Source organism: Aegilops tauschii, chromosome 2, assembly GCF_002575655.3.
Source record: "Aegilops tauschii subsp. strangulata cultivar AL8/78 chromosome 2, Aet v6.0, whole genome shotgun sequence".
In the NCBI taxonomy this organism is placed as follows: Eukaryota; Viridiplantae; Streptophyta; class Magnoliopsida; order Poales; family Poaceae; genus Aegilops; species Aegilops tauschii.
Window position 1 is genome coordinate 549,506,238 of NC_053036.3, and position 13,606 is coordinate 549,519,843.

The following is a 13,606-nucleotide window of genomic DNA, read 5'->3' on the forward strand; positions in this document are numbered from 1 at the left end:
CACCCGGAGCGGTCTGATGACTGGATTACACGTGAACAAATCAGGAGTTTTGCCGGCTGGTTGCAGACACATACCATGCATGACGCCTCTATTGAAGATGATCTGTACTCGCTGTCCCAGTTACCATCTTCGAATATAATGACTTTCAAAGGGTACGAGATAAATGGTAATACATTTTACACGATCGTCCAAGATAAGAAGAGCACCAACCAAAACAGTGGTGTCCGCTTTGATGCAACAACCAAGACGGGAAAGGAAACATATTATGGTTACATAGAGGACATATGGGAACTTGACTATGGATGTGGTTTGAAGGTCCCTTTGTTTCGGTGCAAATGGGTCAAAATGACACGAGGCGGGGTAACGGAAGACCCGCAGTACGGAATGACAACAGTGGATCTCAACAATCTTGCGTATGCAGACGAACCATTCGTCCTAGTCAATGATGTAGCACAGGTTTTCTATGTGAAGGACATGTCTACCAAGCCGAGAAAAAGAAAAGATAAGGAAGCGAATGCATCATACGATGAGCCAAAGCGCCACATAGTTCTTTCTGGGAAGAGAAACATCGTGGGAGTGGATGACAAGACACACATGTCAGAAGATTATGAAAATTTTGATGAAATTGCTCCATTCACAGTGAATATTGACCCGAGCATCCAGTTAAATGATGAAAAATTTCCATGGCTACGGCGCAAAGGGACACACGCGAAGAAAAAGTTTCACACCCAAAGATCTAGGATCTGATCGGCTTCACTATCATCACTTTCTTCTGTGTTTCACACCCAGGAGGGAATCTTTGTAATAGTTAGGGTAGTTATGTGTTTTGGCATTTGAAACGCGAAGAAATTTTATGTGCAAACAAATTCTTTCATGCATTTACAGATTTTTTTTCAGCTAAATGACCCTGAAATTGAAAAGCATTTCAAATGAACTCAGAAAAGGTTGAAAGTTGGCATGGTATCATAATTTCACCCACATAGCATGTGCAAAAAAGTAGAGAGGGTTACCGCAAAAACTGGATGCACTTCGTATACAAAATGGACAATCTCTTTCGAAGTATCAGGGTTTCGGACGAAAACTCATCTGTTATAAAGGCATTTTATTTTTTAAATAACCTAAGCATTATCAAATTGAATATAATGATAAAACACACTAATATTAAACATAAGAAAAAAGAATCACTGAAAAATCTATTTTCAAAGTTAAGTTATTCACAAACTAGTGATTCACACAAATTTCAAATAATTCAAAATTTAAACTATTCAAATTTGAAAACTACCGGCACTAACAGAAAGTTTGTAATTTTTTTGTACGTAAAGCAAAAATATTCACAAAGAAACTCTAAATACAGCAAAAAAACAACTCAAAAAAAACAAAAATAAATAAAGCAAAAAAAAAAAGAAAATAAAAAAGCCCGCCTGCTGGGCCAGAGCGGCCTGCATACGACTAGAAACCGAAGGTATTGTTGGGCCAGGATGCAGGCCCGCAAAGGCCCAGTATGCCCACAGGGCAGCACAGAACAGGTAGGCCCAGTAGGCCTGCTTTGGAGAGGAGCTCGAGAGAGCTACCGCACTGGGGCTTATAAACCAGTGCGGACGCCCCTCGGCTAGCGAGGTGGGACTAAACTTGCCGCACCGCACCTGCGCCAGCGCACCCCTTTAGTACCGGGACGTAGCTCCAACCGGTACTAAAGGGGGGGTCTTTAGTACCGGTTGGTGCCACCACCCAGTACTAAAGGGGTGCGCTTCCCGCCGCTTGGCCTGGCCAAAACAGACCTTTAGTACCGGTTGGTGGCTCCAACCGGTACTAAAGGGGGGGGGGTTCTATATAAGAAAACACTTCAAAAAAAATTCAGTTTCTCATCTCTCCCTCTGCTTCTTCTCCTCTGCCCCGTCGCCGCCGCCCCTCGTCGCCGCCCCCGTCGCCGTCCCCGTCGTCGTCACCGTCGCCGTCCCCGTCGGCGTCCGTCGCCGTCGCCGCCCCGACCGCGTCCCCGTCCTTGTCGCCTCGCCCCGCCCCGTCGTCCCGCGCGTCGCCCCCGCCCGGCCCGGCCCCGTCCCCGTCGTCGCCGCCCCGTCGTCACCGCCTATCGCCGTCCCCGTCGCCGCCCCCCGTCGCCTCGCCTCGCCGCCGGTGAGCTCCTGCCCGCCGCCATGTCCACACACACACACACACATTGTTTTTTAGTTTTTTAGTTATTAATTTTAGTTATATAAATTTTTCCGTTTTTTAGTTATAGGAATATTAGAAATGTTATAAATTTTTCTGTTTTTTAGTTATAGAAATGTTATCAATTTTTCTGTTTTTTAGTTATAGAAATATTAGAAATGTTAGTTATATAGAAATGTTAGAAATTTTAGAACTAGTTTTAGTTAGATGAATTAGATTAATGTCAAATTGTTAGACGATGATCGATGTTATAATTTCAGTTATAGAAAAATTTAGAATTTGCATATAGAATTTTAGTTATCACAATCCAATCATTTAAAAAATGTTACTTTTTGCGGGCATATAGTATTTATTCTCGACGATGCCCGGCCCGCATCCTCGTCATTGACCCGTTCGCGACGACGTCCGGCTGACCCATGTCCGAGACTGGGCTCCGCCGAGCAGGCGCTGGGAGGTGCTACCTGGAGGGGCGCGCCGCTTGGTGAGGAACCCGGCCTCGGGTCCCGTCGTCGACCCTGATCTCCTTTGGTGGTGTTCGCGTGGGCTACATTCGGTGCAGAGGGAGCCGGCCCCGCCGGAGGTGGTGCGTCGTCGTGTCAAGGAGGAGGACGAGCACGTCCATCGCTACATGGCTGCTATGCACGTCAGGTTCTCCAATACCTGGCAGGTTCTTTCGGCAGATGACCGGAGATATGATCCTATGATGGTTCCTTGTCTTTGGGTATCCACCGCCCGCGCCCCAGGAACCGCGAGAGGCCTAGATTCTTCTATAGTATTCGATCTTTATTAGCTACCTAGCCAGTGATGTATTCAAGATTATATATTATTTGAGACGATGTATTCGAGATTATATATTATTCGAGACGATGCATATTATGTACTATATGATTCAGTTTTTCCTTATTGATTGCATCCATGCATTCTAATTTGAATACTAAATTGTTTTATGTTTCTTCTGTATTAGTTAAATAAAAGCTATGGCGGACAATACCGGCAGAGAGGGAGAAGAGGCCCTGTTCGAGATCATACGCAGCCCTAACAGGGCAGATGATCTGAATGAAGCAAATGACGGCTCCCAATATCTGAACAATACTGGGGAGGGTGATGATAAGATATTCGATCTCGACGACCGAGCTGATGAAGTCATGAACTATGATTATGATTATGATGACGCAGACAATGATTATGATGACGAATACAATGTTGATCTTGAAATAACAAAGACTACCGGCGAGGTATATTTATATAAGCAAGCATCTAGTGATCATCACATGTTTTTTTATTTGAAGATATATTAACGAATCGATCTTTCTTCTTTCAGCCCTCCGGGTCGAGCAAATCTGCTTCTACAGATAGCAGGACAAAGCGCGGCCCGGGTAAAAAGTTGAAGGAGGGTGTAAAGTACAACATCGATTCCATCAAAGCTAGTGGCGAACCCCTCACACCTAAGAACATTGCGAACAAGTTTGTTCGTCAGTGCGGAGTTCTTGTGAAGGACCAACTCCCGATCTCCATTCAAGAATGGAAAGAGCCAAAAACTAAACACCCAGATGTTACTTGGGTCGACGACAGAGCAAAACAAAAGCTTTGGGAATCTCTGATGGAACATTTCACCCTACCAGATTATTTCACTGAATCAGAATTATCTAAGGAAAGGTCGAGAAAAAACAAGGCCAATGCCACAAAAAAGACGCAGTTCCATAGGCTGGGTCCAGGTGGCTACGCGGTGGCAATGCCTAAGTGGGATAAGTCTGAGCAAGAGATGGAGGATGCAGGGGTCACTCCGGTTAGTAGGAGCTGGCCCCCCAGGTGCAGAACTTGGTTCTATGCGCATGGGGGCGTTGGACCCGAAGACAGGCCTTGTTTCGAAGAAGGCAAGTCTAAAAGGAGCAGAACAAAAGTTACTTGACGCAATAGAAGATGCTCGAAAGGGGGTGTTCATGCCCAACAGAGAGAACGACGAGCTTACGCGCGCCCTGGGAAATCCTGAACACTCGGGAAGAACACGAGGCAAGGGCTTTATTCCCTGGTATGAGGGCTTTTCGGAATGGAACGACGACTACAAGACCCGTGCAAGAAAGAAGATGGAGGAGGAGAAGAAGAGGAAGCTGGAGGAGGAGCAGAGGAAGCAGGACGCGGAACCGCGAGTGGCCTAGATTCTTCTGTAGTATTCGATCTTTATTAGCTACCTAGCCAGTGATGTATTCGATATATAATATTTGAGACGATGTATTCAAGATTATATATATTATTAGAGATGATGTACTCGAGATTATATATTATTCGAGACGATGTATTCGAGATTAAATATTATTCGAGACGATGTATTCGAGATTATATATTATTCGAGACGATGCATATTATGTACTATATGATTCAGTTTTTCCTTATTGATTGCATCCATGCATTGTAATTTGGATACTAAATTGTTTTATATTTCTTCTGTATTAGTTAAATAAAAGCTATGGCGGACAATACCGGCAGAGAGGGAGAAGAGGCCCTGTTCGAGATCATACGCAGCCCTAACAGGCCAGATGATCTGAATGAAGCAGATGACGGCTCCCAATATCTGAACAATACCGGGGAGGGTGATGATAAGATATTCGATCTTGACGACCGAGCTGATGAAGTCATGAACTATGATTATGATTATGATGACGCAGACAATGATTATGATGACGAATACAATGTTGATCTTGAAATAACAAAGACTACCGGCGAGGTATATTTATATAAGCAGGCATCTAGTGATCATCACATGTTTTTTTTATTTGAAGATATATTATCGAATCGATCTTTCTTCTTTCAGCCCTCCGAATCGAGCAAATCTGCTTCTACAGACAGCAGGAAAAAGCGAGGCCCGGGCAAAAAGTTGAAGGAGGGTGTAAAGTACAACATTGATTCCATCAAAGCTAATGGCGAACCCCTCACGCCTAAGAACATTGCGAACAAGTTCGTTCGTCAGTGCGGAGTTCTTGTGAAGGACCAACTCCCGATCTCCATTCAAGAATGGAAAGAGCCAAAAACTAAACGTCCAGATGTTACTTGGGTCGACGACAGAGCAAAAGAAAAGCTTTGGGAATCTTTGATGGAACATTTCACCCTACCAGATTATTTCACTGATGCAGATGTGCAGAAAGTCAAGGACGCTGCTCTTAAGAAGATGGCAATTGCATTCAACACCCACAAGAAAACTGTATGGGCCAACTACGTCAATGTAGAAAGGAAGACTCCAGAATTCAAGGGAACACTGGAGAAGCAAAGAGAACACTGGCCCGCTTGCGTGAAATTCAAGGAATCAAAATTATCTAAGGAATGGTCGAGAAAAAACAAGGCCAATGCCTCAAAAAAGACGCAGTTCCATAGGCTGGGGCTAGGTGGCTATTCGGTGGCAATGCCTAAGTGGGATAAGTCTGAGCAAGAGATGGAGGATGCAGGGGCCACTCCGGTTACTAGGAGCTGGCCCCCAGGTGCAGAACTTGGTTCTATGCGCATGGGGGGCGTTGGACCCGAAGACAGGCCTGGTTTCAAAGAAGGCAAGTCTAAAAGGAGCCGAACGAAAGTTACTTGACGCAAAAGAAGATGCTCAAAAGGGGGTGTTCATGCCCAACAGAGAGAACGACGAGCTTACGCGTGCCCTGGGAAATCCTGAACACCCGGGAAGAACACGAGGCAAGGGCGTTATTCCCTGGTATGAGGGCTTTTCGAAATGGAGCGACGACTACAGGTGTCGTGCAAGAAAGAAGATGGAGGAGGAGAAGAAGAGGAAGCTGGAGGAGGAGCAGAGGAAGCAGGACGTAGAATGCCTTCAAGGCCTAGAAGCAAGGCACGCGGACTTGGCACTCAAATTCCAGCGGCAGCAGCAGCAGATCGACTCACTTAGCCAGGAAAGGGGGTCTCAGCAGTGGCAGCAGCTAGCGGATGATCGTCCAGCATTGGATAGCACCGTCCCATCCATGCCGAGAAGCAGCGTTGGTTCCGCCCCGGGCGACGCACTCCTGGATAGATACCCTGTGGATGACATCATAGAGAACACTAACTGTGAGCTACACTTCAAAATGAAGAACATATCCATGAAGGTGGCAAACGCCGTTGCTTTTACAAATCCCCCCGAAGCAACCTTCCATTGCAACGCGATTCCAGCGGGCTATGCTCGTGTCTTGGTTGATGACATTGTGGACCAATATTCGGGGCTAGAGCTTGACATTCCTGGAGGTGACGATGAGCACACACTGGGAGAGGCCATACATCGTATCATCCTATGGAGAAAGGATTGCATCATCTTTCGAAGGCCACCGACACCGCGTCAGCCGACTCCTCCTTGAAGTCCGCCACCGAGTCAGCAGACTCCCGCTCCTCCAAGTCCACGAATGCGTGAGCCGACTCCTCCTCGAAGTCCGCCACCGTGTCAGTAGACTCCTGCTCCTCCAAGTCCACGAACGCGTGAGCCGGCTCCTCCCCGAAGTCCGCCACCGTGTCAGCAGACTCCCACTCCTCCAAGTCCATCAATGCGTGAGCAGACACCTGCTCCAACTCAGCCACGTCAGCCGTCTCCGCCGCCTCAGCAATCGCAGAAGAGACACGTTGCAGCTATGGTGCGTAGCGGTACGAGTCGAGGTAGTATAGGAGGTACAGACGGAGGCAAGCGATATAAATATGGTCCAAGCCTCGCTCCTCTTCCTCAGAGGCCTTACGACATGACCGAGGAGCAAAACGATGCCATAGTGCGGGCCCAAGTGGAAGCCCATTTTGGACCGAAACCGGCACCGCCGCCAAGGGAGAAAGTGCCTGAGAAAGTTATTTATCACTTTATTCATATGGCAAGAAAAACAGCTCCCAAGCCTGTTGACTCAGACTATGAGCGCCAAATCAGGAAGGCACATCGAGCACGACTATAGAAAGAAGCGAGCTCGAGCTCAAGCCAACAAGCAGCTGTCAAAAAATGCGGGAAAACCGTTCCCCAGCTGGGAGAACAGGTGGCGCAATCGATCCCCCCGCTTGTTGTGCCAACAACACATGAGAGTACGCGCGCCCAATATTATTGTGGGCAAACCGTTAACGTTCCCCAGCTGGGCAATGTGGTAATAACCGAGGAGCATATAATGCAGGCTGAAATGCTCAAGATCACTGTTGGACAACTCCTCGAGATCGAGCCCATGTCTCCGCTTAGAGAGGAGGAAATAAAACGGAAATATGTCCGGGGCCAACCTTTGGTCGAGCCAGACGAGGTCAAGAACCTCCCAACGAGAATGTATGAATTGCATCAGTGGTACATGAACATTACCAAGAGATCCAATCGAGAGTCCCTCATGGTGAATGTTAAGGAGGAGCATTAATTCCATGAGAAAGATGTGTCCGTTGAGTATTCAGAACTATTTCAGTTATTCAATCAAGATGCACTCGACAAATCTATCGTCAGTTGCTATTGTCTGTAAGTGAATTCTTTCTGTAATTTAAGTCTCAAGCTAGCTGTAGTGATCATTTTGATCAATCATTACCTGTAATTATCCTCACTATATTCTTTTCTGTGGTATTATGCAGGATGAAGATGTATGAAATGAAAAAATCTGGACGCTATGGCATTGGCTTCATTGACCCAAATACCGTTAATGAATACACATGGAAAATTGCAAGTTGTCGAGCAAGTTTAGAGGAAAGCATGCTAGAGTTCTTGAAGCGCCTCAATACCAATGAAGATATACTACTTCCTTACAACTTCCTGTGAGTCACACTGTCTTGTACTACAAATTCTGTTTTTGCTTACTAGCTAGCTAGATGCTAATAATTAAGTGTATATGGTTTAGGGTAGTTGATTAGTGTTATGCACATGCCCGCTTAATTAAGACATGCAAACGTGTGCGCATGTAGTTTCCACTGGATCTTGATAGACATTAAAGTTGACCAAGGAAAAGTTGAAGTACTGGACTCACTACTTAAAAAAGAAAGTGACTACACCATCTTGAAGGGGATAGTCAACAGGTAATTTCAGTCATTATTAACTATATCTCGGCCTATTTAGTTCGTCATTTCCTGATATGAACTATTTAATAACCCCTTTATTAATTTTCTTTGCCGACGGGCAGGGCTTGGGAAAAGTTCATCAAGGTGACTCCAGAAAAATGGGCAGAAAAGTTGTTTTGGTTGAAAGATAATAAGCGTTCCTACTCCCTCGAGGGGAGCCGCGTCTCGTATATATTGATGTGGGCAGAAGCCTTGCCTTAGCGTACAAGAGATAGCAGAGGAGTTTGAGTAGAACAAGGAATAGGAAGGAGGTTGAGATTACAACACAACGGGTTACAGAAATATTCTCTAACACCCTCCCTTAATCTTAACTATCCTAGATTAAGATTACTCTTGAACTCCTCAAATGGTCTTGCTGGTAATGCCTTTGTAAAGCCGTCTGCTACTTGATCCTTGGAGGGAATAAACCGTATCTCGAGTTTCTTTGCTGCAACTCTTTCTCGCACAAAGTGAAAATCAATTTCGATGTGCTTTGTCCTTGCATGAAACACAGGATTTGCAGACAAATATGTTGCTCCCAAGTTATAACACCATAAACATGAGATACGATTCTTCTTGATTCCCAATTCCTCAAGAAGTGATTCAACCCAAATGATTTCAGCAGTCGCATTTGCCAAGGACTTGTATTCAGCTTCTGTACTTGACCGTGACACAGTGGCTTGCTTTCTAGCACTCCAAGAAATAAGATTAGACCCAAATAATACTGCAAAGCCTTCAGTTGATCTTCTGTCATCACTGCATCCTGCCCAGTCAGCATCAGAGAATGCACTCACAAGAGAGGAATTAGAACGTTTGAAATGAAGTCCTATTCCCATAGTATGCTTCGCATATCTTACAATCCTCTTGACAGCTGACCAATGTGCAGAAGTAGGTGCATGCAGATATTGACAAACCTTGTTGACAGCAAATGAGATATCTGGACGTGTGAGAGTTCGATATTGTAATGCTCCCACAGTACTCCTATACCTTGTGCTTTCCTCCTCCTGAAGTGGCACACCTTCATATGCTGAAAGTTTTTCTGAGGAAGACAAAGTTGTAGGAACTGGCTTACAATTTTTCATTCCCATGCGAGATAGAAGCTCAATGATATATTTCTCCTGATTTAACACAATTCCATCTTGAGTTTTCTTGACCTCAATACCTAGGAAGAAATGCAAATCACCTAGGTCCTTCAAGGCAAACTCTGAGCTCAAGTCATGCAGAAGTGCATTAGTAGCATTTTGTGAAGAACTTGCAACTATGATATCATCAACATATATAAGCACAAAAATGACTATTCCAGCCTTGTTATAAATAAACAAAGATGTATCACCTTTGGAGGCAATGAAACCAAGATATTTCAACTGTAAGCTTAATCTGGAGTACCATGCTCTGGGTGCTTGTTTTAAACCATAGAGTGCTTTGTCAAGCTTGCAAACATAATGTGGTGACTTCTTATCCTCATAACCAGGTGGCTATCTCATAAACACTTCCTCTTCTAGAATACCATGCAAAAACGCATTCTGTACATCTAGCTGTCGTAGACTCCAACCCTTGGATACAGCAATGGCTAGCACAAGTCTGATAGTTGCAGCTTTAACAACAGGACTGAAAGTGTCCTCATAATCAATACCATAACGTTGTTTAAAACCCTTTGCAACTAGACGTGCTTTACACCTGTCAATGGAGCCATCTGCCTTCTTTTTAATTCTGTAAACCCATTTGCAATCGATGATATCTTTACCTTTCTGATTTGGTACAAGATGCCATGTCTTGTTCCTCAGAAGTGCAGAGTATTCCTCATCCATTGCCTTCTTCCACTTAGGATCATCAAGTGCACTATTCAATGTTGTTGGTTCTCCTGAAATACACAACATTCCATACGGTATAGTCCCATCTTTTCTTATTTTAAGATTTCGTATACCTCTCTGTAACCGAGTCATAACTCGTGAAGGAGCTGTTGGTTGGACCACAGGAACACTCGCCGTAGAAGATCCTGAGGAATCTGCATGTGCTGACACAGGCGAATCAGACGCCTCCTGTACAGAGGATCCCGTAGCCGTTGGTGTAGCTGCCGGTGTGGCCGTCTCCTCTAAGTGCACACGGGTGCCAGCCACCCGAGCCGGCACAGCGGATCGACCGCCCGACCGCGGTTGCAGGCGCACGTTGGGCGAGGGGGATCCGGCCCCGCGGCTGGTCCCGCCTGCTGCTGATGTGGCGGCGCGGGAGTGGCGCGCGCTGGGCGAGGGAGATCCGGCCCCGCAGCTGGTCAGGGCGCGATCCGAGGCTGATTTGTTCGCGTGATCCGAGGTCTGCACGCGAACAGGAGTTGTGGGCGCCGCCGGATCAGCTTCGTCATCCGTGCCAGGTTCGTCTCCTTCCTCAGCATGAAATATAAGATCACCTTGGGCTATATTTTTGAAATTTTGATCATTTTGAGCACCGTTTTCACCAGGGACCTGCACAGGCAACAGAGAAGAACCAGGACCAGCAGGAATATCATCACTTTGATTTTGATTAGTACAACTGTCGCCCCCATGATCAAAATACCGAAGATGTGGAGGAAGAAGGAGGATTTCCTTGCGGAGAAGTGCACCGGCATTGGGATGAAGGGAAGCAAAAGGAAACACGGGCTCATCAAAAACAACATCTCTGGATATGTAGACCCTACCAGTAGGAACATCTAGACATTTAACTCCTTTATGCATGGGACTATAGCCTAAGAAGACACACTTTGTTGAGCGAAAAGCGAGTTTGCGTGTGTTGTAGGGTCTAAGGTTGGGCCAACATGCACAACCGAAAACACGAAGAGATGTGTAGTTGGGTGTGACACCAAGGAGTCGCGTAATGGGTGTTTCAAATTTGATGACTTTACTTGGAAGCAAATTGATAAGATATGTGGTAGTTAAGAACGCTTCATCCCAGAATTTGAGTGGCATGGATGCATTTGCTAGAAATGCTAGCCCCATATCAACTATGTGACGGTGCTTTCGTTCAGCAGATCCGTTTTGTTGATGAGCATGAGGGCAAGAAACATGATGTGAAATACCAAGTTTTTGGAAGAAAGAGTTCAATTTTTCATACTCACCACCCCAGTCACTTTGCATAGCAATGATCTTGGAGTTCAGTTTGCGTTCAACAAGATTTTGGAAATTGATGAAAACTTGGAATACATCAGATCGTTTCTTTAACAAGTAAATCCAAGTAAATTTACTATAGTCATCAATAAAGCTTACATAGTAAGAAAATCTCCCAACTGAAGTAGGGGCTGGCCCCCATACATCTGAAAATATAAGTTGTAAAGGAGCAGTAGACACACTAGTAGAGATGGGGTAAGGTAATTGATGACTTTTTACTTGTTGACACGGATCACAAACTGACTCAACACTATTCTCATAAGAGAGTTTATTTTTGCTAAGAACATATTTAACTATGACCGAAGATGGATGACCTAATCGACTATGCCACCTTGATGATGATGGCTTGGTGACAATGTTTGCTTGTTTATTGGACCACGAAGATGATGATGATGATATGAGTGGATAGAGGCCTCCCACGCACCGTCCTCTAAGAATAATTCTCCTTGTTCTCAAGTCCTTAACCAAGAAAAAGTAAGGATAGAAGTCTATAAGAACATTGTTATCAAGGGTGAATCGATGAACAGAAACAAGATTTTTGGAAATTTGAGGAACATGCAAGACAACTTTAAGGTGCAAATTTTTCATGGGGTTTTTAACAATTGAACTACCAATGTGAGTGATATTCATACCAGAACCGCTTGCCGTGCGAATTTGGTCGCCTCCGTTGTATTTCTCCCGTATTGTCAACTTGTCAAGTTCACCTGTGATGTGATTTGTTGCTGCACCGTCGGCGTACCAATTGGTGTCCACGCCATAGGAGACAGCATGCGCCTCCTTTTCTTCTTGATCATTCTCTTCATAGCGCCACCAGCAGACACGTGCACCTCCTGGATGATGTTTGTAGCATATCTGGCACTCAGGATAGTCATGCTGCTGCTCGCGTACCTGCTGTTGCTGTTGCTGTCGAGGGCGTCCTCTGAATCCGCCTCCTCTATTTGCAGGAGAGGGCTGGCGGTCACCACGGTCACCGCGGCCGCGCCCTGTTCCTCCTCGCCCGCGGGGTCTGCCACGGGACTGGCCGCGGCCTCTGTAGACGGCGTTGGCAGATGAATGAAACCCGCCTGATGACGAGTCTCCCAACATCTCCATCCTCTGATCAAAGGCGGAGATCTGAGCAAAGAGGTCGTCGGCGGTGATTGTGTTTTTGATAGCGCCGATCGCCGCCACCACGGAGTTGTAGTCGCGGTCGAGTCCTGCCAGGATGTAGTCCACCATCTCCGGATCAGAGACGGGACGACCAGCGGCAGCTAGTTCATCCCCAAGGCTCTTCATCTTCGCCATATACGCCGAGCTCGACATTGTGCCCTTCTTGGTGTTGGTGATCGCGATCCTCAGATTGGTGATCCGGGACTGTGATTGCGAGGCGAAGAGATTGTTCACCGTCGTCCAGAGTTCATAGGTGGAGTCCTTCCCGATGACTTGCGCAAGGATTTCTGGAGACATGGAGTTGAGAAGATATGACAGGACCTGCTGGTCTTTGGCGATCCAGGGCCCGTACAGAGGGTTCGGCTCTAGGGTCGTCGTCTTGTCCGCCTTCGTGATCTCCACAGTCTTGGGCGGAGCGGCGTCAGAGTTGTCCAGGAGCCCGCTTACCTGCGCACCTCGCAGGGCTGGGAGCACCTGGGTCTTCCAAAGGATGAAATTTCCTCTTGCTAGCTTCTCAGATGGCGGCGAACCGAGGTTGAGAGCGACGCCGGCTGAAGAAGGCATGGAGACGATAATATGTGGTTCTAGGGTTTTGGTTTGTGGGTAGATGTATGAGAAGAGGTGGCTCTGATTACCATGAAAGATAATAAGCGGTCCTACTCCCTCGAGGGGAGCCGCGTCTCGTATATATTGATGTGGGCAGAAGCCTTGCCTTGGCGTACAAGAGATAGCAGAGGAGTTTGAGTAGAACAAGGAATAGGAAGGAGGTTGAGATTACAACGCAACGGGTTACAGAAATATTCTCTAACATTGGTATCGACCCAAGGTAAGTAATTAAGTAGTACTAGCTAGCTAGCTACCATCTCTTTAATTCTTGTTTCAATACCATTAATTAATTATCATGCTTGATTAATTATTACCTGATTAAATTCAATTCTCGTAAAGGCCCTGAAGCAGGCGCCGGGGACTGATGTGTGTGCGTTCTACGTTTGCGAGAACATTCGCATGATGGCGTCCGAAAGGAGCAGATCTGATAGACAGCAATGGGTACATTTCACAAAACACTATTCACAATTTTACATGATTATCGATATTGATCTCCTTCTTAACAGTTCCATGACGTGCGGGAGAAGCTCCTACCAACGGGG

The 13,606-nt window shown here is 46.0% G+C and overlaps 1 protein-coding gene across 1 annotated transcript; it reads right to left on the minus strand.

Annotated features, from left to right (window-relative positions):
• Positions 1-8,504: 8,504 nt before the first annotated feature.
• LOC141041243 (uncharacterized) lies at positions 8,505-13,022 on the minus strand. The gene is made up of 5 exons (XM_073507364.1): positions 11,955-13,022; positions 10,097-10,631; positions 9,680-10,033; positions 9,191-9,334; positions 8,505-9,109 (listed from the first exon to the last, which is right to left on the minus strand). The coding sequence occupies exons 1-5, from the start codon at positions 13,020-13,022 to the stop codon at positions 8,505-8,507; spliced, it is 2,706 nt and encodes a 901-aa protein (XP_073363465.1).
• Between the last annotated feature and the right edge of the window lie 584 nt (positions 13,023-13,606).

Excerpts from the sequence above, each read along its gene's own strand:
- LOC141041243 (XM_073507364.1), bottom strand. The coding sequence starts at position 13,022 with ATGCCTTCTTCAGCCGGCGTCGCTCTCAACCTCGGTTCGCCGCCATCT. Across the intron at positions 10,034-10,096 it reads TATGACTCGGTTACAGAGAG|GAGAACCAACAACATTGAAT; the intron begins GTATACGAAATC and ends TGTGTATTTCAG. Across the intron at positions 9,110-9,190 it reads AAAACTTTCAGCATATGAAG|ATATCTCATTTGCTGTCAAC; the intron begins GTGTGCCACTTC and ends TCACACGTCCAG.